A 21,841-nucleotide genomic window follows, 5' to 3' on the forward strand; every position below is an offset into this window, starting at 1 on the left:
TTATGATATGCAATATTTCAACATTAAATTCAAGTTACCATCCATACTTTGTTAAAACTCTTAAGTGTTTGGCAAATTTTTAATAAAATAATCAAGTATAGTTTAATTTTGTTGTGTAATTTATCTCTTTTATTCTCACTCTACTACAAAGATTGTAATGTGACAGAACTCCCATATTTGATATGACAACAATTATTTACACCCAGAACAATTAGATTGGCTTTCTTAGCAGTTATGTGCTCGGTAAGGTCTGATCTCAGGTCAGAACTGCTCGTCCTGATCTATGTAAGGATTGGGTCTCCGTATGCACAGTCGTGCTCGATGGCAAGATTGTACCAGTTTCCTTTCCCTCCCTTATAGGCACTGGTGACAATCCTGGCCCAGCCTGACTCTCCCTATAAAACACAAGACAAACAGCGACTTACAATACAAGAGCAGACGCAATTCCACCAGAGAGAAGCACAGACTAAAGGTTTTTCAAAGTTGAAACACACCAAATGAAGGGGAGTAAATGACATCATTGTTTAATTTCTTCTTTAACCCACAGGTCTCATCGTGTGGTTACTGTAAAGCTGAGCAGGTCCTGTGAAGGCCGCTGTAACTCTACTCACCCAGAACTCGCCCCAGGAGTTTCTGACGATCCAGTATTCGGATTCCCCGTCCTCCGTGACCGCCCCCTTACCTGCCACTGAGATGATGTGATTCGGCATAGACAGAATGTGAAATTCAGCAAAAACCCCTCCATCATACGCCTCCAGGCCTTTAGTGGCCATATTGAGCAGTCCCTACAACACAGAGAGAACCAACGCTGAGAAACAACGAAACTGTTCTGACACAGCGGCAAAGTTCAACATCAAGCTGAAATTTGATTAAAGCCTATCTAAAATAGCTTGAATTGAATGAATGTACCAACTGTAAGTTTTAGTATACTATTATAGTTTTATTAATATTTTGAAAAAGTTTTTATTCATAAATCTTCTGTTTTGGTCTTTTTTTGTGTTTTTGTCTTTTTAAATATGTTTAGTTTTTTTTATTAGTTTTTTTTATTATTTATTTCAGTTTTAGTTGTTTCAGCTCATTTTTAAACTAAATGAAAATGCTAAATATTGCCTTGCCAACTTAACACAACAAAATAAATGTTATGTATTTTTTTAATATATGTTTTAGTTAACTATAATAACCCTGCTGTAAACAGCCCACTGTTAATGAACTATAGCCAAATACTTTTATCATTTGCATCATATGGTTTTTTGTCTGCCACTGAGGCCCAAGACTTGTAGCTTACTATTTTAATTTATATTTAACTCAAAATATGGGCTGTAGAACCTGCCTGATTGGCCCATTTTTGTAGATCTCAGCCTTCATCCGATCTCGTCCTGAGACGTCTCCATAGTCTCCAACGTTCCACACGGTGTAGTTTTTAATTATCGAGCAGGAGCCGAAGAACGAGCACGTGCCACACTGATTAAATAAGTCACACTCTACAGAAAAAAGAAAAAAAAGTCAGAGAAGAAAAAAAGACGTAATATTTACATCCACTATAACCTGCAGTGCACTGTTACAGTGTGCATAAAATACAGGAGACATTAGTGCATGATTAGTGAAATTATTCCTTTTTTGGTACTTGGAGAAAAGTTTTAATGCAAGTTGCAATAATTACACATTTGCATTTTTTTGTAATGATAGAAAAATTGCTTTTATGTGAATCTTGTAAAACTTTTTTGATGGAGTGTTTTTTGTGATGTGATATAAAAAATGTGAATGTGACATTTCTGACGTTTATTCTTGCAATTTTGAGTGTATATCTCACAGTGCTTTTTTCCAAGATCTTGTAATAATTCTTAACTCTTACTTTGTTCTCACAATTGTGAGTTTATACAGTATCTCACATTCAGTTTTTTTTCTCAGAATTGCAAGTTTGTATTCCACATTTCTGTTTTTTTTTTTTCTTAGAAATGCATGTTTATATCTCACAGTTCTTACTTAGCCAATCTCTGCCTTTTTTTTCCAAAAAACTTCTGCTCATTTAAGTTGCACTTCTGCCTACATCCTAAATTTGATCTTACGATCATCTCTCAAATACGCGTGATATAAGTGTGACTGATAGAATGAATGCGCGCACAGAAAACGAGCCTCCATACAGTTTCATAGCATCTCATGTCATTGCAGAGTTCGGTGTCTTACTTTGATTCCGGGCCTGATAATTATTGCAGGTCTCGTCAGGAATGCCGTGCTCGTGTGCATAAGCATAAACACCCATGTGATCTCCACCGTAGCATGAGCCTGCCCTGGCACAGTCAATCACGTTCTGCACTGACAGGTAAGCAGAAGGCCACGCCCCGTTCCTCTTGATGTTGATGCGATCTGAAAGTTTCAAGACAGAAAACTGCATGTGTGACTTGAACTTCCTGTACTCTGCTGTAGTGTCCTGAGTCTGACCTGCGAGTGCGCTGGTGGCGCCCATGGCCCAGCAGGAGCCGCAGTACTGCGGGATGTGTTGGTTGCGTGTGACGCTCACATAGTTTTTGCCATTAATGTTGCGCCAGTCCCAGGAGGCGGGGAGATCAGAGACGTTTACATATTCATGAGGCCGGGGGTATGTCCTAAGACATGCACAAATGATTATTATTATAGAACCAGTATGATATCAGTTCAGTAAATGACAGCAGAAGACACATTGTAAACATCAGGTTAAAATAGACATATCATCACCTTCCTAAATGCCCCGCCTCTTACCCTCCATGTAAAAGGTGAAGGTAATTTACTTGAGAATGAACATTTGATTAGATCTACTTTTCTCATTTTGATGCAAGTCTTATGCTTAAAACAAGAAAAAAATCTGCAAATGGGGTGAGATACATAAAGGAATTAAAAAAGGGGGATTAAAAAGATTATTCTTACCCCACCGACAGATTGGTGCAGAAATTCATTTAATTTTAATACATTCTTTAGAAAATTAGACCTAGGTAGTTGTATCTTATTTACTTAAATTTAAGAATTTTTAGACACTCCTACTGGATCAGACAAAAATACTAGTAATAAAATCTGTTTGTTATGATGTTACCATGGTATATGTACTAAAATACAAGATATTGAAATCGTACTTAGCCAAATATTGCCATAGTACTGTACGTTTTGTAAGTGGTGTGTAAAAGTTTTGATATGCAAATAAAATACATATACAAATGAGATATATTCTCATACTTAATGAATGAGGGTCTGTGGTCCTTCATTGGTTTGTAGCATGAATCTGATATCTGCTGGACTTCAGTAAATCCTCTTGTGTGCAAAAACAGATTGAGCAGAAATAAAAACCAGAACACAGCAGACGCCATGATGAATGTTTACATCCGAGTCTGACGCATTAGAAGAGCTTTAGCCCTCTACACGACCCTGAGAGATACTGCGCTACTTTGTCACTAAAGGTGTTTTAAGATATTTATTTTCAGAGGAAAGTTCATTTCTGAGTAAATTAAAACCATTTAAGGACGAGGTGTTGTTTATTTGAAAATGCTTAGTTCGTGTTTACAGTAGAACTTTATTTGTTTTGAAGGATTGAAGTTGTAGTGATTCATTCTCACCAGCAGGTGTCACTAAAATGCTTTGAAATGCATTCTTAGTATTTCAAGTTTTTAGTATTTTATTTAGTATACAGTAGTATTCTAGTATATATGTTGTATCTTAATATTTAGGGTTAGGGTTCATTTTATTCGATGTGTCATTTTTGGTTAAGATTTCTAATGTAAATTATACAAATTTATGTTTAAAATGTTTCTAATCAATTTTGAAATAAAATAAAAAAAATCTAAATTATTACATTTATATAAATGTTCAATTTAACAAGACTTCAAAATTAGGTTTCTAGATGTTAATAATATAAATATAATTCATTTCGTGTAATAATTTTTCAAAGTTTTTATATTTATGTTAAAAAATTACAAATATTAAATAAATTATAGTAATTTTCAGTTTAACAGATCATGCCAAAATTAGGTTTATAAAAGTTATGTTTAAATTATTTAAAGTGAATTTATAAAACATTATAAAAATTATTAAATCAAATTAATTTTGAATTCAAGTTATATTTTTTCAATTAAATTCAGGACAGTACATGTATGTATCGATAATGCAAGCATGCACAATTCTAAAAATACCAAAATACAGCAAAACTTCTTTAAAAGACTTAGAAAAATGCAACCAAAAATCTACCAATTATGTTTATGAGTGTTAATAAGATTAGGCTGTAGTAAGTATAATTAAATTAAGCACAAAATAATTCAATAATAGGTCCAAATATCTTAAACAAATGCTTTCAAAACCATCTTCATAAAGTGATTAAAAGTTTAAAGTGCTGTGTTTGTCTACAACCTTTAACTGGCCTAATGGCTTAATTAAGCAGAATGTAAGTCAGTGAGAGGTTCATCATGAAGCGTGTTTCTTGATCTAACTTTTATGTAATGAGATTATGGTCAGTACTCATAAGTGTGGGAAGTTGTTTAAAGATCAGAGTTTGTCCACTCAGCAGACTGTGTGGACTCAGATTGCCATGTGATTCGATTTGACGTCGTTCTCTCGCTTCCACCTGCACTTCATCATATCCTCTCAGTTCAATTCATGTGTATCTCCTGACTCTATCAAAGAGATGAGAGCTTTTCCACTGTCTCGTGTAGTTTTATGATGACCTGAATGCAAATTGACAAGATTGAAGATCTGATTGTGGACTTTCAGAGGAAACAGAAGGAAGTACAGCCTCCATTAAGATCAGTGAGACCCCTGTGGCTAATGGTAAAGAGTTTGTTTGCAATGCATACTAACATACTCTTTTTCTGCTGTATGCAGCATGTGTATCATGCATAGTATATTTTAGTGCATGCATAGTGCATTTTCTCAAGTCAAAAAAAACCGTGTTTATTTTCTGAGATTTAGATAAAAAAAAAAAATATATTATAATAATACAATAAATCCTACATAAATTATATGAGTAAATAAATTATATGCAGGCAGTATATGTGTGGTAAGATGATGACAAAATTCAGTTTTTATAAAAGTTAATAGTATAAATATACTATTTATGATTTATATTATAATATATTAGTAAAATATTTTTTGAAAATGTAATTATATCACATTTTTTAATTTAAAGAGACAATAATTGTACTGTTAAAAAATGTCAAATAGGGCTTATAAAGTTAATAGTATAGATATAAATTATGTTGATTATATAAAAAATATTTTTAAAATACAAAAAAAAATGGGGGAAAATTATATCAATTTTTCACTTCGAGACAATACATGCATGGTAAGGTCAAAATTAAGTTTAGATGTTAAAAGGAGTAACCTTACATTTACTGTGAAGTTTTTTTTTTTACCAAGAGAGGCAATTCCTGTATTTTTTACGTTTATGTATATATTTTATGGACATGTATGTCATGTATGTTCTGACATTTCCCGAACATCTTTTTTTTTTATCAAGTCATGTGCTTTTTCTATTTTAGTACATGTATTATTATGGTGTTTATCATTCGATGATTATATTTAGAGCAGATATTAGTAGTTCAGGTATGCTTGATATATATTAAAATTACATGAATTAATGATATATTCAGGTAATGAAAACTATACAGGCACTAACCTGCCATCCCATAATGCCTGAAATGTTTTTTTTTATGAAAACTCAGTGATTTTTCTGACTACCAACAGCTGACTTTTCGTGAATTCTTTTTTTTTTTAGTTATATCATTTTTTTACATATTTTCTGTATATTTTGTTGTATATATGTTTGTGTATCTATCTTTCTCTTATTCACAGTAACACAATCTCACAGATACGAACATTTGTCTTCCCTATTGGACACGTGACAAACAAACTTTGAAACTTAAAAGCATCAGTCGGCTCTCAAACACTAATTCTGACTGTATAGATGGCTAAAGAGTCGTTAATAATGCAGAGCTTTAAAGGTAGATGGTGGTTGGTTGTTAAGAGGTTATCATCAATGTTTTAGGGCTCTAATGAGGATGAGGACGATGATGTTCTGAAGAGAAAAGTGATAACCTGGAACCCCACGCCTAATGTAAAGCTGTGCGATTACATAAGAGCACTGAAGAAACAGGGTCATGTGACATCACTGTTACAGATACATGCTGTGATTGGTTGACCACACACTCATTCCAAAGCACAGAGGAATCCATTAGTAATATTCCCAGTTGTGGTGTTTTTTACCAGCTCATTTTCTTTAACATGAAGTGTGTAAATCTTGCCGTCATGATCCTAGAATGTCGTATGTTCAGAGCAGGGGATACTTTTAGTATTGTTTTGCGATACTTTTATAGTGTTTATAAACATTTTTATGTTTTTAGATTTTCCATTTTGAATTTAGTTAGTTTTCATTTTTTTGTTTTTTTTGTAATTTTTATATATTGTTTTTAAATATGTCTGTATAGTTTTTAATTTTATCGATTAAAATTTTAGTTTTAGTTTAGTACATCAAGCTAAAGAAATTTAAATATTAACTGAAAAACTTAAGCTTAAGCTGAAATAAAATGTTTAATATCTTATTTTATTTCAGATAATGTTTATTTCAGGTAATGAAAATGTTCCTTTTATGGTTCTAGTTTAACTATAATAAACCTGTTCTGTGTGCTGCTATGTGGTTACTATAGGGTCATTGCTGGGATGTTTACTTGCTTAGATTTTTATATAATTTTAGTTTTAAATGTATTAACAATTAAACATCTTACATACATTTCAGTCTGGTTTCAGACATTTGGATAGCACTGAATCTGCATTATTATCCTACTGATGATATTTTACTGTCCATGGATTCAGATTCACCTGTCGTCTTAGTTTTAAAAGATCACAGAGCCCGATTCAACACAACTGACCATAAGAAACTGCCCTCCATTGATTTTCCTTTTAAAGAATGGTTCTCTGTAAATTTGGACAACTTTTCCCTCTACTGCGACTCAATTACAGTGTGGTGTCCCCCAAGGTTCAATTTTAGGCCTCTTTTAATTTAATTGCACATGCTTCCCCTGAGCCTTATTTTTTGCAGAAATATAGCATATCTTATCTTACCTGGCCTGGCTGCTCAGTTAGGTCCTCTGTGGTCGAATGTAAAAGATCATGTAAGGGGTCTTGGAGTGATTTTCAAATCACTACTACTTTTCAGTAAGCAGTTCAATGCTGTTGATAGGGGTAGCTTTTATCACCTGAGTTCTATCACTAAAATAAAACATTTTCTTTTTAATAAGGACTTGGAAATAATGATCCACTCACTTATTTCATAAAGGTTAGACTATTGCAGTTCGTTATATATTGGTCTTGTCCTTTTTGCGTTGTCCCATATACAGCTTGTCCAGGGGTAAAGAAAGAGTGATGACATCTTAGCATCTCTACACTGGCTCCTCATGAAATTCAGATAAAGTGTGCTAGGGTGTTTACTTGCCTATTTATTTGGGTAACTTTTTTTTGAACAGTTTTTTTTTTATGCTTAATGTTAAGTATAATAAGACTAGGCGGTTGCAAGGGTATTTAAAGGCCCAAATAAAAGAACTCAGCCCAAGAGTCTAAGAGACTTTGCCTTAGCAAACACTACTATCATTACTTGTTTTGCACTGATATCTAGAAGCCTAACTGTAATTTCATTTCAAATTCATCTAGTTCTAAATCAGCTGTGATTCAGGCAAACTTGTTAAGCTTCTATAAATGGCTCTTAATGGATGTCGTAAGTCAGATGCTCTGCACATGGATCTATGCCAGTTACAAATACTGCAGTTTTATTATATATTCCTGTGACTGTAGAAAATTAGTTTACGGTCGATCCTTAGCAAAAGAGCGTAACATCCCCTGGCATCGTTTTATGATCAAAACATCAATCAGCATGCAGTTTGGTTTTCTGATGGACAAATCAAACAAACGTTTGCTGTGCATTAAACGAGACCTGTGTAATCAATCACGTTTTATGTTTCTTCATAACTGAAATGTTGGTGGATATCGGAGATGATTTCCACCCATGTTCTGGGCTGGACCGGCATCAGAAAAGACGTCTCTTTTGGTTTAACTCGTTCTCTCTAATGAATTATGGATAGAAAGTGAATGTTTCCTGACATCTGTTCGTCATGGAGTCTCCATCCTCAAACAAACAATCGTAAAAACTATAGATATTGATCAATCACTTACTTTCGCTCAGTATTGATTAGCTGCAAGCCACTCAGGCGTGATTGTTGATCCTATGCTTTACTGAAAAGACTTTAAAGGAGGAGAGACGTTTGTCAAAATGATTTGTCGAGTGAATATTGTGAAATTCTCTGGAGATTAAAATGTCTATTTAGTGTTTCATGTTAAAGGAACTTTAATGAATGTATATAATTGCTCTTTTGTTGTTTTTGATTGCTTCCATTGTACTCATTTGTAAGTCACTTTGGATTTCTTTTTTTAAAAGCATCTGCTAAATGAACTAAATGTAAATGTAATTAAATGTAATGAAGCTTTGATTCATGGCCACTACACTAAGAGTTTTTTTTTTTTTTAAATATACTACTTTTATTTAGCAAGGAAGCATTCAATTTATCAAAAGTTACAGTAAAGATATTTATAATGTTACAAAGATTTCTATTTCAAATAAAGTGTTTTTCTTTTGAAATTTTCTATTCATCAAAGAATCACAGTTTACCACAAAAATATTCAGAGCGGCACAACTGGAAAATTCAGCTTTGATCAAAGGAATAAATTACCATTTTAAAATATATTCAAAAAATAGTTATATAAATTGTAATAAATATTTCAAAACATTACTGCATTTTACTGTATTTTATTGGAATAATGTAACATTTCTGACTAATGTAACATTTGTCGATAACTTGTATCAAAAATGGATTTAGTTTCTGTACAGTTATATGATTTGAACAAGAAGACCATTTTCAGGTAAACACTATTACATTTGCCAATACACAAGATTATGATTCTATCTGAACTAAAAAGTGATTGATTTCGGTGTTTTTCTTCACTCTTCCTACAGTAAGGATGTCTGGAGCCGGTTTCCTGAACACTGTCAGTGAGGATTTTCCACCAAAAAGCATGTTTAAAAATTGTAAAAAGCTATGCTTGTTGATGTTTGCTCATCATCTTCAGCATGAAGGTACTGCTGGTTTAAATATTTATGCTTAATATTTCATCTCTAATTGTCTGCATCTGTGTCTATATGTGATAGGTAATAAATGTGCATGCAGAGCATACTAAGTCTATAGATTATAGACATTATTCTATTATTAGCTACTTATGAGAGCCAAGGAATTAAACATCCAGGAAGTTTGATCCGGTGTAAGTGCTTTTGTGTTAAAATTTTGATGCCATCCTGAGGCCCAGAGTTGATGTGCAGTTTTTAAAGAGCATGAGAGACCTGCTCTCAGATCTCCTATAATCAACACCATTAATGAACAAACACAATGTCAGGACCAAATGGGTTATGGATGCCTCACCTGCAGCATTAGATCACATATCCACTGCTAACCTGCATGTGCAGGGAAACAGCGGTGGCTTTAATAGTTGTTGAAGATCTCTGGTGGAATAGACGTCAGGGAAGCAAACTAGCTGCAAACAGAAGCTTCTTAACTAGACCTTTGGTTATAAAACAACATGGACGGTTAGTACAGTGTTAAAAAAAAATGTTTTATGAGAGAAGCAACCAACAGAAAGATGGTTATTTTAAAGCAACTAACACTTTGTCTGATGTTATTATAATCGAAACAATCAATTTATGATTTATGAATCATTTTAGCAAATTTTTATGATGGTTTTAAAATTTAAGTTTTTTAGTAATAACTTTTATTTTTTGTCCAAAAGGGAACTTCAGTTGTTATTTAGTCCACTTATCTGTTACTTATTCATTTCTGTCCATCTTTGGGTCTTTAAAAGTCTTCATAATATCTGAAAGTCATTATTAATACCAATAATTTCTTTATTTTACTGCTTCATTTCACTAATTCACAATCAGTATCATTCACTGACATTTGATCAGTGACCTGCTGTGGAAACAGAACACAGTCTATTGAAAAATTTTCTTCTTGATTTATTATTATTAAATAATTTGTTTATATTTGATGCTTCCTTTCAGGTTTAAATGAGAAATTCTATACTCTCAGACTTTTGCACTTTTGAAAAAATTATGGCTTAGTGATTTTTCTGTGTTTTTAAGGTTCAGTGCCACATAATCATTTATTTATTTAATGGCACATAATTTTTATACTACACATTTCACATTTAATATTTATATTAGTTAAAATATGTTTTAATTGAGGTCACTTATAATGATTAAAGTGAGCAAATCCAGCCACATCATGTATAAATCTGAGTAAACTGTAATTGCCAAATCATTTATTTTCATGCATTTTACAATGTGATGCAAAAGTAGAAAAGTGATTTTATTTAAGATTAGACTGAATTTACTTCTCTGATATCCTGGCAGCGATATAAGGATCTGTTCTGCCTTATTGCACAGATTTGATTGATTTATTTATTTTCATTCTTGTTTCTTTCAGTACCCTTTTTTGTCTTTGTGAGGAACTTTGCGTTCCAGATCAGTCAGTCACGAGGTGTTTTTGTAACACCTCAGAAATTATGTTTTCAAACTTTACTTTTCTTATTATTTACTGTATGTATCACCTGAAAACTCTTTAATTTAACTGTGAAAATTGTTTTTGCAAGCACACTCTAAATATAATTAAATAAAATAATAATTATTATTATTGTATTCTGGTAAACTGTATATTTGAAAGATTCTTTCATTCAACCTTTGGAGTCAGCATGATTTTTAAAAATGTTTTTAAAAGCAGTTTCTTTTGTATTTATTTGAGCGAAAATACAGTAAAGGCAGTAATATTGTGAAATAATATTAGTTTTCATCATTTAAAATAATATTATAAAATGTAATTTATTCCTGATGTTTGAAAGAGCTGAGCATTCTAGCATCTTTACTCCAGTTCCGTTTTCATTGTCCACATGATCTGACCGAAATTTAATTCTAATATGTTGATTTGCTGCTCCAGACACCATTTCTGATTATCATCAATGTTGAAAACAGTTGTGCTGCTTCAATTTTTGTAGAAACTGATACTTTTTACTTCCAAGTTAAGTTCCAAAGAGCAGTAGTTTATTGAAATGGGGATCTTTGTTACATTATAAATATCTTTAATGTCCCTTTTTGATCAATTTACAATGCCTTCTTACTGAAAAAATAGCAATAATTAAAAAAAAAAAAAAAAAACCACTTACCAACCCTATACTTGTGGTGCTTTGACAATCAAATTTGATTTTTGAACTGAAAAATTTATATTTGCTACCTTGTTTTTCGTCTTAAGTTTCTTAAGTCTCCTTAACCTTTTTGGGGTGAAATAATATGTCAAATGATTGTGTATATATATATATATATATATATATATATATATATATATATATATATATAATATATATATATAATATATATATATATATAATATATATATATATATATATATATATAGGTATATATATATATTATGGCTATCAATCTAGAACCATTTGATGGCGACTGCTTTTATTACTTCCCAGTGGCTTAGTCAGCTAAAGAAAGAAGTACATGACTGTGATAAAATCTTTTCTAGAATCCGCCCGTTGTAATGGTGATGAGTTTCCTAGTAAAACAGCATCAATCAAATGGAGCGTCCCTCGGGTTCGCAGGCCCGCCCCCCCCGCGGCCGCTGATTGGACCGGCCGCTCCATCACCTCAGGAAAGGGCGTTTGTCATTGACCGGAAAGCCGTGTGTCTTTTCAGAGCAGCTGGTGGGAGATGGAAGCGAGGAAGTCACCAAGCCCACCTACATCTACAGGGAGTGACTTTAAGTGATTATGGGACGGCTTATTTTTAGCCTTAAAGAACCTTGAATCAGATTCATTGTCGCTTTGGTCCACAGGATACAAGTGATTTATATACTTTTTTCCAGGATTCATGGCGGTTTTTTTCGGACGCATTCCGTGTGCGCATGACTGGCGCAGAGGCGCCGCTGGAGAGCCTGATGCGCGCTGGAGATGGAGAGGGAATTTGAGGGAATTTGCGCAAACGAATGCCACATCTCTGTATCATCATGAGTTAAATTAAACACTTCCACCCCCTCGAGACACACCTAAAGCACTTTTTTAGACAAAGGGAGTCCTTAACAGGAAGTTTTCATGCAGGACGCATGGAGGATCCGGTGTAAAGGCGCTCGAAGGATGCCTTCCCGTCCCGGGTTCAGGACATCTGGCCGTTGGATGCTGCAGTTTGTCCTTCTCATCTGAGAGCGATGGCTTCTGAGGTGGTGTGTGGTCTGATCTTCAGAGTGCTGTTGCCAGTGTGTCTGGCGGCAGGTAAAGCGTTGATTTGAATCCCGTTTCAGGGGTTTCGCGTCTTCAGTTTGGAGATGCGCGCAGTTTTTCTGCATTACGGTATACGCGCAGGTGCGGATCATCGTGAAGCTCTTGATCTGTCTTCAAATACTGTTCGTAATTTAAGTAGAATGTAGATACGAAGTCATGCGTTATATAAACTGACGATTTAAACAAAGAATTTAGAGGGTTTGTTGTGTGCAGAGGGCGCACCGCCTCATCATCATCACATGTAGTATATTTGTCATGTCCTCATTTTTCCCCGTATTCTTCCATTTACAAACTCACATATTAAATCACATATATTTGATCAGTCCTTTGAAAACTGGGTTCAACTATTTTACAAGAAAAAGTGCTTAAGGAAAACACTAAAACAAATTGGTCATAAAACAATTGTCACTTAAACACTGCTAGTAAATTGCGCAAGGAAACAGCAACAAACACATTGAATTCAACAAAGTAAAAAAGAAAAAAAAATAAGTAGTATTTTCTTTTTAATACGTACTCCAGTAATCTTTGTCTTATTCATAACTTCGAAATATCACTCATTTATTTATTTATTTTTTGCACTGGAGGATAAACCGGGGCTAGTTGTCACACTTTACATACAGAAAAGTCCTTAAATACACAATAATAGATTTGAAATACAGATGTGTTGTGGAACAAATATACTGTCAAATTAAAGTGCACATTTCTTTTTTAAAATTATTTATTTAATTTTTGAATTTCTGTGCCTTTTTTGATGGCTATTTCTGTAAACTATAAACAGTAAACTGATATGAGGTAAAGTTTCATTAAAAGGTATTAAGGCATTGCTTGATTTAAAAAATTGTAAATGTGAAAAAAAAATATATATTTTTGAAGATAAGATTCACAAAATATCTTAATTTCTGGAAGTGTTTTGAAACATAAGCACACTGTACAAACAACCACTGCTACAAAAAAATAAAAAAAAAAATTGTATAATTGGACTTTTGACTCAAACCTGAAACAGTCTAATGTATATTTCCATTTTCCACTGCACACTTATTTTTTATTTACTTTAATTTCATGAAGTGAAATTTTAGAGCGAAATAGTAAAATATAACATTTGACAAATGGGGTCCACCAAATATTGAACAGATTTTTTGATTTTTTCCATGAATGTTTTATTGTTTTATGTAATACATGCATCCATCATGTTTTAAGACCGTAACACCACTTCTGTCAAGACAGCTTTATGCCTGGACTTTGTTTGAATGTCATCTGATGTAAAACATGCATGATAAATGATTTATCACAGTTTGACCTAATCTATATTTTCCTGTGGTTTTACTCGTGGCTGGTTAATTGTTCTGTGGGGTGTATCTGATAACGAGTGTTTGATCACAGGGGATGAGTTGGTGTAATAGATTATTGACAGAATAATACACGAAACCCCGCCGAGTGTTTTAAAGAGACATTCAACACCAGTGACTTCTGCATAAAACAATGATTTATTTTTATTTATTGATTTTTTTCCCATTCTGTATGATTCCATTCAGGCCTGACCATTTATAGCAATTAATTAATTAAATTAATTAATTAAATAAGTGACTAAATGCATTAATAAAATAACAGAAATACATGAAGGGTTAGTGTGAATGTATAGAGCAGGTTTAGTCATTTTAGCATCAAGTGAAATGAAAATGAAAATGAGAAATGTTGTCTCGTCTTAAATAGCTAAGATAAAACCAAAAATGTTTTATACTTGTTTCAAGTGATACTTTTTATGGTTTTAGTTAAGTATAATAACACTGAGTCATTTTTGCCATTTTAATTTAAATTTGTTGTAATTATTATTGATTAGTTATTTTTATATATATTCAAGTTAAATGAAAAAACAAAAATGCAAAAATGAGAAATGTTGCCTTGTCAGCTAGCTGAAATAAAATTTATATATATATATATAATATATAATATAATATATATATATATATATATATATATAATATATATAGTATATAATATTTTTTTTTTTTTTTTTTATTTTAAATGATACGTTTTTTATGGTTTTTTATTTACTATAGTAAACCCTGGGGCATTTAGTCCTTTTGTATTTTTAAAACCATTTAATAGTAATTTATATTATTTTTTTATTTTTATTTAGTGTTTGTAGTTTTTTTTTTTTTTTGTAGTACATCAAGTTAAATTAAAATGAAAATATAAATATTTTTTTATTAATTTTATATTTATTATTATTTTTTTAAGTTTAATTTTGTAAATGAAATATTGTAGAAATTATAGCAATTTTGTTGTGTGTAGATCAATTTTGTATTATAGTGTCGGGTTTAGTTTTTGACAGTTAGAAGATTATGGTTCATTTACACTCAACGACAATTTGTAAAGCCTATCTCCGATGTTTTTTTTTTTCAATATTGTTGGTACTTGCTGTTGCTTTTACAATCATGAAATGAATCTAGAAGCTTTACAGTCTCTGTTTAAGAGTCTTAATCAGATCTGTGGTTGCCCACAATTAATCCATATTCACATTTCCTCTTATTTCTATATAATTAACCCTCAGAAATGTACACACACACTTTCTGCTTGTCTCTCAGTAGGATTCCTCCTATAGGTAGATAAGATCCACTCTATGAGATGGTAATGTATCTGTTGACAGTCCTTTCGGTCTTTTTTCTTCCAAACGCAATTGCCAAGCTATGTAGCATCTCCATTATTCGGTGGAAAGTCGTTTTAACCGCATGAATTAATAATGTGGCATCAGAGGAGAGAAGAATTGGCTGCCCATTATCGTAAACCCACCTTTAATATTTGATGATTTTATTTTTTGGGTTGAAGTAGCACTGCACAAAGGTCATCCACTCAGGACGGACAGGAGCGCTGAATGTTCAGGTTGAGACGTGAGCAGGTCTTGAGACGTTTGAGAGACTGTTATTGGACTTTGTCTTCATCTGATGGATGTCTGTCCGAATGAAAGAGTAATCACCAAGGAGATGTTTCTTGTAGACAGCATCAAGATTAAATGGAGAGCAGATTGAGTCTCAGATGTTTCTCTTGATTAGAGGTGTTTGAGGAATCTAATTCATCCAAGAGTATTTTTGTTAAAGCACTTATGTTAATTTATCTATACAGAAATGTGTTATTTCAGCTGCAAATGAATGAATGGATGACCTTCTAGTTAAGTGTTACGCGACAAGTGTGATTTTATCACAATAGTCTCATTGTAACACACGTGATATAAAATATTGTGGGTATTCTTTAAAAAACAGTGTATTTTAATCTTTATGCCTTTTTGAAATGCCCAGCCTCTCAGACTTTCATTTTAATATCAATTGAGGGATGAGTGTAATTTTAGTGTAATTGAAATATGATTTTATTAATATTTTGAATTCGTTTTTATTTTTATATTTTTTGTTTTAGTTTTTTAATGTTGGTCATTTTGTTATGTGTTCTTAAAATTTTGATTAGTTTTTTTTTTTTTTTTATGTCTGTAGTTTGTATTAATTTTTTATTTACGTTTTAGCTATTAGAGCAAGTTAAATTAAAATAAAAATGAGAAATGTTGCCTTGGCTTCTAGCTGAAAAAAATAAATAAATACAATTTAAAAATCTTTTATTTTAAGTAATGAAAGTTTTTTTTTTTTTTTTTTGTGTGTGTGTGTGTGTGTGTGTTTTTTTTTTTTTTTGTTTTTGTTTGTTTTTGTGTTTTGTTTTTTTTTTGTTTTGGTTTTAGGTATTTTAGTACAAGTTCAATTAAAATTAGATTTTTTTAGTTACAGTAGCTATAATAACACTGCGGCATTTAGTAGTTTTGTTGTGTGTTTTTGTAATTTTATTATTATAATTTTAATATGCCAATGTCATTTTTAGTATTTTAGTACAATTAAAATGATGGGAAATGTTAAAAACAAAATATAAAATTTGTCCTTTTTAAATATATCATTTTAAAGTTTCTTTTATTTTAAGTTATGACAGTTTTATTTATTTTTATTTTATAAATTTTTAATGGTTTTAGTTAACTATAATAACACTGGCCCGAGTTGAGTTTATTTCTGTTGTTCCTTCAGAAGCGTGTGTGGTTTAATTGTGAAAATGTGAAGTGTTCTTCACCTGCTGTCAGTCTGAGCTCTTCTAAAAAGGCTTTCAGTTCTTCAGAAACATCAATTATTTGTGAGCTGGATGATGGTTTGAGCGCGGTCAGTGTGGTTTCGCTTCTGGCTCTGAAGCTTTGTGAAGGAATTAAGCTGGGATTCTGATTTAGCCGCATTTTTATTCTCATCTCAAGTTAACCATCCATGTCAGAAGTGTCATGTTAAAAGGAAAAGATGGGATTAGATGTATTTGTATGTGCGGTGCAGTGCTATATGTGATGAATTAGGAAAGAAAGTATTGTTAAAAATACAATATTGGTCACAATCTCTCTTTCTGAAGTTTTTTTGGGTGATGTTTCAACTTAACGGTTTCAGAAGAAGCTTCACATTTCGGCCCGAGGATGGTGGATTAAAGTAGTGTGTTTTGCTCTGTATTTACAGCGCTGAATGTGTGTGCTGTATTCTGTAAGACTTTACAGAATGTTTAATGGCCTCCATCTCTGTGTTTAGTGCTCCTACACTTATCTCTCTCTCGCACCGGTGTTCTGCCGTCAAACTCCACCAGCGGCACAGCAGTTTTTCTGTCAAAGGCCTCTGTTTAAAACACTTAAAAAATGATCTGACCTCTGTTGCACAAAGTTGATTAATCAAATGCATGACTCTGCATTCCATGATTTTTTAGGATGTAGTAAATCCTACAAAATAATAAAAACTATAGAGCTATACAGTACACTAATTTTTTTTTTTTTTACGGTGAAATACCAGCAGCTGTGGTTGCAAGAACTTCACCATAAAAAAACATGGAAGCAACATTTTAGGTTTAACAGACTTTACTTTTATTCACAATAAAATACTGTATTTCATTAACTGATGTAATATTAATAAACCAACATATTGTAGTACTAATATCTATTTTGACACAAACAGCTTTTCTAAGAGCTGGGGAGGGCAATATTTACATATAGAAGGTGCACAGTGTCATTCACACAAACACTAAACCCCATCATGGTGACACATTTGATACTCAAATAATGCCATAAACATGCCATAAACATTAATTTAACAACATTAGATGTAAGATTAAACCCTAATGTACATAACTGATAAGAAAAACTAAGAAGAAACAAAGTTATTTCAACAAAAAAAAGAAAAAAACATCAAATATGAAGTGTCATGCAGGGAATTCTTGGTGTGTCAATTTACAGTTTTTCCTGTAAATTATACAATGAATTTTTCTTTTTCACTTCGAAAAACAGTATTTTTGACAGTATTTTACTGTAAAATTACATTAAATGTAATTACATTTATTCATTGAATATAATATGAAAACTTACTGTTTTAACCAATTAACAGGTTTTTACTCTAGCATTTTTACAGTGTATTTAAAGAATAAAAATGGCAATAACGCTCAACAAAAAGGTTTCACTAGAATTAAAAATATATAAATAAATATTGAATTAAAAATATTAATGGAAAATTAATATAGCACCCAATCTTTTAATATATATATATATATATATATATAATATATATATATATATATATATATATATATATATATTTATACTTTAGTTTATTTATACAGTGTCTAAGCACACACACACGCACACGACACACCACACACACCCACACACCAACACTGAAGAACATTGAAAAATGTTCTTAATATTACATTATTGTTTTTTTTTCAACATGTTAAATAAGTAGTGCAACATGCAGTGTCGTTCAAGGAATAACTTTTTTTTTTTTTTAATATGACTTCCTTTACATATGTCACTTTGGCAAATGTTTTTATCAAGAATGAATTGCATTGCATTCTCTTCAATACAGTGTTATTATAAAAATATACACTTGAAAATAAACAATTTAACCATTTCGAAACATACAGTATTTGTTGTTCGTGATCCGGTGTTTGGTAATATATGTAAACAATAGGTCACCCTAAAGTAATTACATTCAATATTGGTGTTTCCTCAGAAGTACTCAAAACACCTCGTTAATGGAATCATTAAGGCAACTGGAATCTTTAACTGGATCGGAATCACAGCCAGAATCATTAAATTCCTTACGATTCCCATCCATATTCAGCACTAACTAGAGCACGTCTCCATTAAGAGTCATTTTTATGAGAACATATTGAGATCACGATAAAATCTTGCATTATAATGTCTGTCTGGGTTTGTACTGGATTTTGATTTTCATTTTAATATCACCTTTCCATATAGCTCAAGTTTGCCAATGTGGTTCAATATTTAAGAGTCTTAAACTGCAGTGGAAAGTCCCTGTGGTCGTGATATCTGCACTTTAACTTCACTCTTGTATTGCCATTCTTGCTTTTTCTGTCAGAAATGTTTTTGTATAGCAAAGAATAGAGATATATTGGCTGTTGAACAATCTTAAACGGTATAATAGGTATTTTGGCAGTTTGTACTTTTGGCCTCTTCTGAAGGTTTTCTTTTGACATTTCCAGAAAATAGAATGTCATTTCTGTCTGGTTCAGATGAGGTCTGCCGCCGAGCTCCATGTTTGGTAGTGAAATTAATGTGTGATATTCACAGCATCAGCTCATAAAATGGCAAATGCGCAAGATTAACAACAAGAGGTTCAAAGCCATTACTCTCGTCTAACTGTTAAACTCGAGCGTGTCACAACAGTTTTACATGACACCGTGCTTTATTTAGTCTTCTGAGCCTTTTTCTGTCCAGTGATGAATAAAGTTCATGGAAAGAGAGAATGAGAGCAGATAGACTGGAAACCTTAGACAACTCTCCAAGTGTGTGTGTGTGTGTGTGTGTGTGTGTGTGTGTGTGTGTGTGTGTGTGTGTGTGGCACTAAATGATTTGTCAGACGTGCAGATGGAGACTAAAGGTCTGCGAGGACATTCATTTGAAGCCAATGTGTGATGCAATACAACTTTTTTTTAAAACTCTAGATTCCTCTAACATTTTTTTTTAGTTCTCTACGATTCATGTATGTTGTGGTTATGTTGTATTGTCCTTCATGTCTGTTCATCTACCTCCTCCTCATCCCTCTGTTCCCCAAAAAAAAAAAAACAACCCCCAGCATAACCATGGCAAGGTGTGAGATTCAACACTGCAGCAGCACTAACTCCTTCTCTACAGGTCACAAATCCGATGCAGGAAGCGCATCTGTCTCTCCTCCTGAAACCAGCTTTAGTCCTCATGCAGAAAATCCAATGGAGCAGGAAGCATTTGAACAAAAACATTACATTGAGGCAACTATTGTGGGGAGATCCTGTTGATGGTGATTTGTGGATTTTGTTTAGTGGATTTTGTTAAGTGGTGGAGCTTAGAGTTGGATGGAGATTTAGGATGCAGTGAAGGTGTACTGATCATGCTGATTACATTGATGTAGAACATTATGGTAAATCTTTGTTTAAAATCCCCGCTGAGGTGAGGAAGATTTAAGCCTTAGAGAACTGATCGGTGTGATTTTTATTCCCCTATTAGAGTTGAGGCTGTTGACCCCTCGATTAGGCCAATATAAATGATGACATATTTGCAATTTAGCGAGACGCGACTTTACAGTGCATTCAGGGCTATACATTTTTTTTTTTTACCAGTATGTGTTTCTCCCTGGGAATTTGAACCCATGACCTTTTGTGCTGCTAAACGCAATGCTCCTACCACTGAGCCACAGGAACTCAAATTGTTTTAAACGTATCTCTCACGGTCGTTCAAAGGAATCCAACCATTATTTAAATGTCATGACAATAATGTGTAGGGACTAATCTTTATGCAACAATTATGTTAGAAACCAATAAGCATACTGTTAATTTAATAAAGCCACACTGCCAGTTTAAAAGTTTGAGTTAATGCTGCATTTTACTTGAGTATAAAAAATACAATTAAAAACCTGACTAAAAACATAAATATTTTGAAATATTATTACGATTTAAAATAACTGTTTTCTACTTGAATATTTTTTTAATTTTTTTTTTTTTATGTGTTTTTTGATGTTTTTTAATCATGTGTCACATGATCTTCAGAAATCATTTTAATATGCTCATTTCTGCTCAAGAGAAAACTTTCTGTATTATTATCAATGTTGAAAACAGTTTGTCCCTGCGCTTCATAGTTTTTTGTGAAAACCGTGGAATTTATTGGTCCAGGCTTATTTGCTATAATAGAAAGTTCAAAATAACAGCATTTATTTGACAAAAACTTCATTTTGGTGACATTATAAATGTCTTGATCAATTTAATGCATCTTTGTTAAAGAAAGTTTTCATTTCTCCAAAAAAAAAATTAATCTCTTATCACTAAAAAATCTTACCAGTGGTCCATTTCAAATATTATCTAAATATTATCTCATTATAGTTTTCTGAACATCTGATCCATTTCTGCTCTTTTCTTGGCAGCAGTTTTGTGCTTGGATGTTTGTTTTCTGATTGTGAATTATGTATAAGAGAAGGTTTTCATGGAATAAGAGTGCGAAAGAGGAAGAGGACCATGGACTTTTTAGTGGTCCACTTACACTCATCCATAGTTTAAGCAGACCTGTGCTCATAGTAAGTAGCAAGTGCAGTGTTCGGGCTTTCGCACAGATTTATCAAACGCTCTCTTGGTCGGGAATATGGCCGATGTGAGACATTAGACTATAAGAAACAATATGCATAGATGCAAGTGTGTTTGCAACTGTTTTTGGTTATGCCATTGCGCACCGAACAGAAATGGCCTGCAGGTGTCTGTGTGTCACAATCAGGCTGCTGTGGTTTCAGTGTCAATGTACAACAAGCGTCGAGCGAAAAGATGTGCGCTGCAAACATACGATTCACACACATGCTACTTCTGTACTTTTGCTTTATTTAAGCAGACAATGTCTGTCTCCTTCTGGTCCTTAAGCGCCGCATAAAACCAATTATGCTTTCTTTCTTGGTCGCTTGTTACAATTGTGCGTTCACTTTTTGCATCCTGGTCAATGATTTCATTAGCAACCTTTTATGTACAAGCGGAAGTTACTTTTTCACTCGTCTAAAGTCCATCCTATCCAGGGCACACGGCTCTAAACTATAAAAATAATTCATTTGATATCGGGTAGGGTTTTTAATACTGTAATAAATAATTATAATCTTTATATATCATAATGACATTTTCATTTAATTAGAGAACTGTATGTGTGTATAAGAACTTAAGTTCCAAGCCAAGTAAGTACTATGAATGAAGATAAGTTAGCACGTAAAGATCAATACTGATACTAATGCCTAAAATGTAATACATTTTGGGGAATACAAATTAGTAATTATAGACCTTTATTTTTACAGTAGGGAAAGTTTGTGCCATCATTTTAAACATTTAAAAGTCCCAGATGAGTTACAAAAATCTAAAAAGAGGATATGATTTTAAATTTAAGTAA

The 21,841-nt window shown here is 32.5% G+C and overlaps 1 protein-coding gene and 1 pseudogene across 1 annotated transcript; one reads left to right on the plus strand and one right to left on the minus strand.

Annotated features, from left to right (window-relative positions):
• Nucleotides 1-133: 133 nt before the first annotated feature.
• On the minus strand, nt 134-3,353 carry LOC109056628 (cathepsin Z-like). The gene is made up of 6 exons (XM_042719150.1): nt 3,205-3,353; nt 2,440-2,603; nt 2,185-2,364; nt 1,327-1,481; nt 612-785; nt 134-395 (listed from the first exon to the last, which is right to left on the minus strand). Exons 1-6 carry the CDS (start codon nt 3,333-3,335, stop codon nt 282-284), a joined length of 918 nt encoding a protein of 305 aa, XP_042575084.1. The 5' UTR covers nt 3,336-3,353; the 3' UTR covers nt 134-281.
• Nucleotides 3,354-4,686: 1,333 nt separating this feature from the next.
• LOC109060107 overlaps nt 4,687-21,841 on the plus strand; it is a 95,700-nt pseudogene continuing 78,545 nt past the window's right edge.

Source organism: Cyprinus carpio, chromosome B2 (assembly GCF_018340385.1).
Source record: "Cyprinus carpio isolate SPL01 chromosome B2, ASM1834038v1, whole genome shotgun sequence".
In the NCBI taxonomy this organism is placed as follows: Eukaryota; Metazoa; Chordata; class Actinopteri; order Cypriniformes; family Cyprinidae; genus Cyprinus; species Cyprinus carpio.

What these genes read in the sequence shown, in the direction of transcription:
- LOC109056628 (XM_042719150.1), bottom strand. Translation starts at nt 3,335, where the DNA reads ATGGCGTCTGCTGTGTTCTGGTTTTTATTTCTGCTCAATCTGTTTTTG. An exon ending in AAAATGGGCCAATCAGGCAG is followed by an intron (nt 786 to 1,326) that starts GTTCTACAGCCC and finishes TCTGTGTTGTAG; the next exon opens with GGACTGCTCAATATGGCCAC. An exon ending in ACTCCTGGGGCGAGTTCTGG is followed by an intron (nt 396 to 611) that starts GTGAGTAGAGTT and finishes TGTGTTTTATAG; the next exon opens with GGAGAGTCAGGCTGGGCCAG.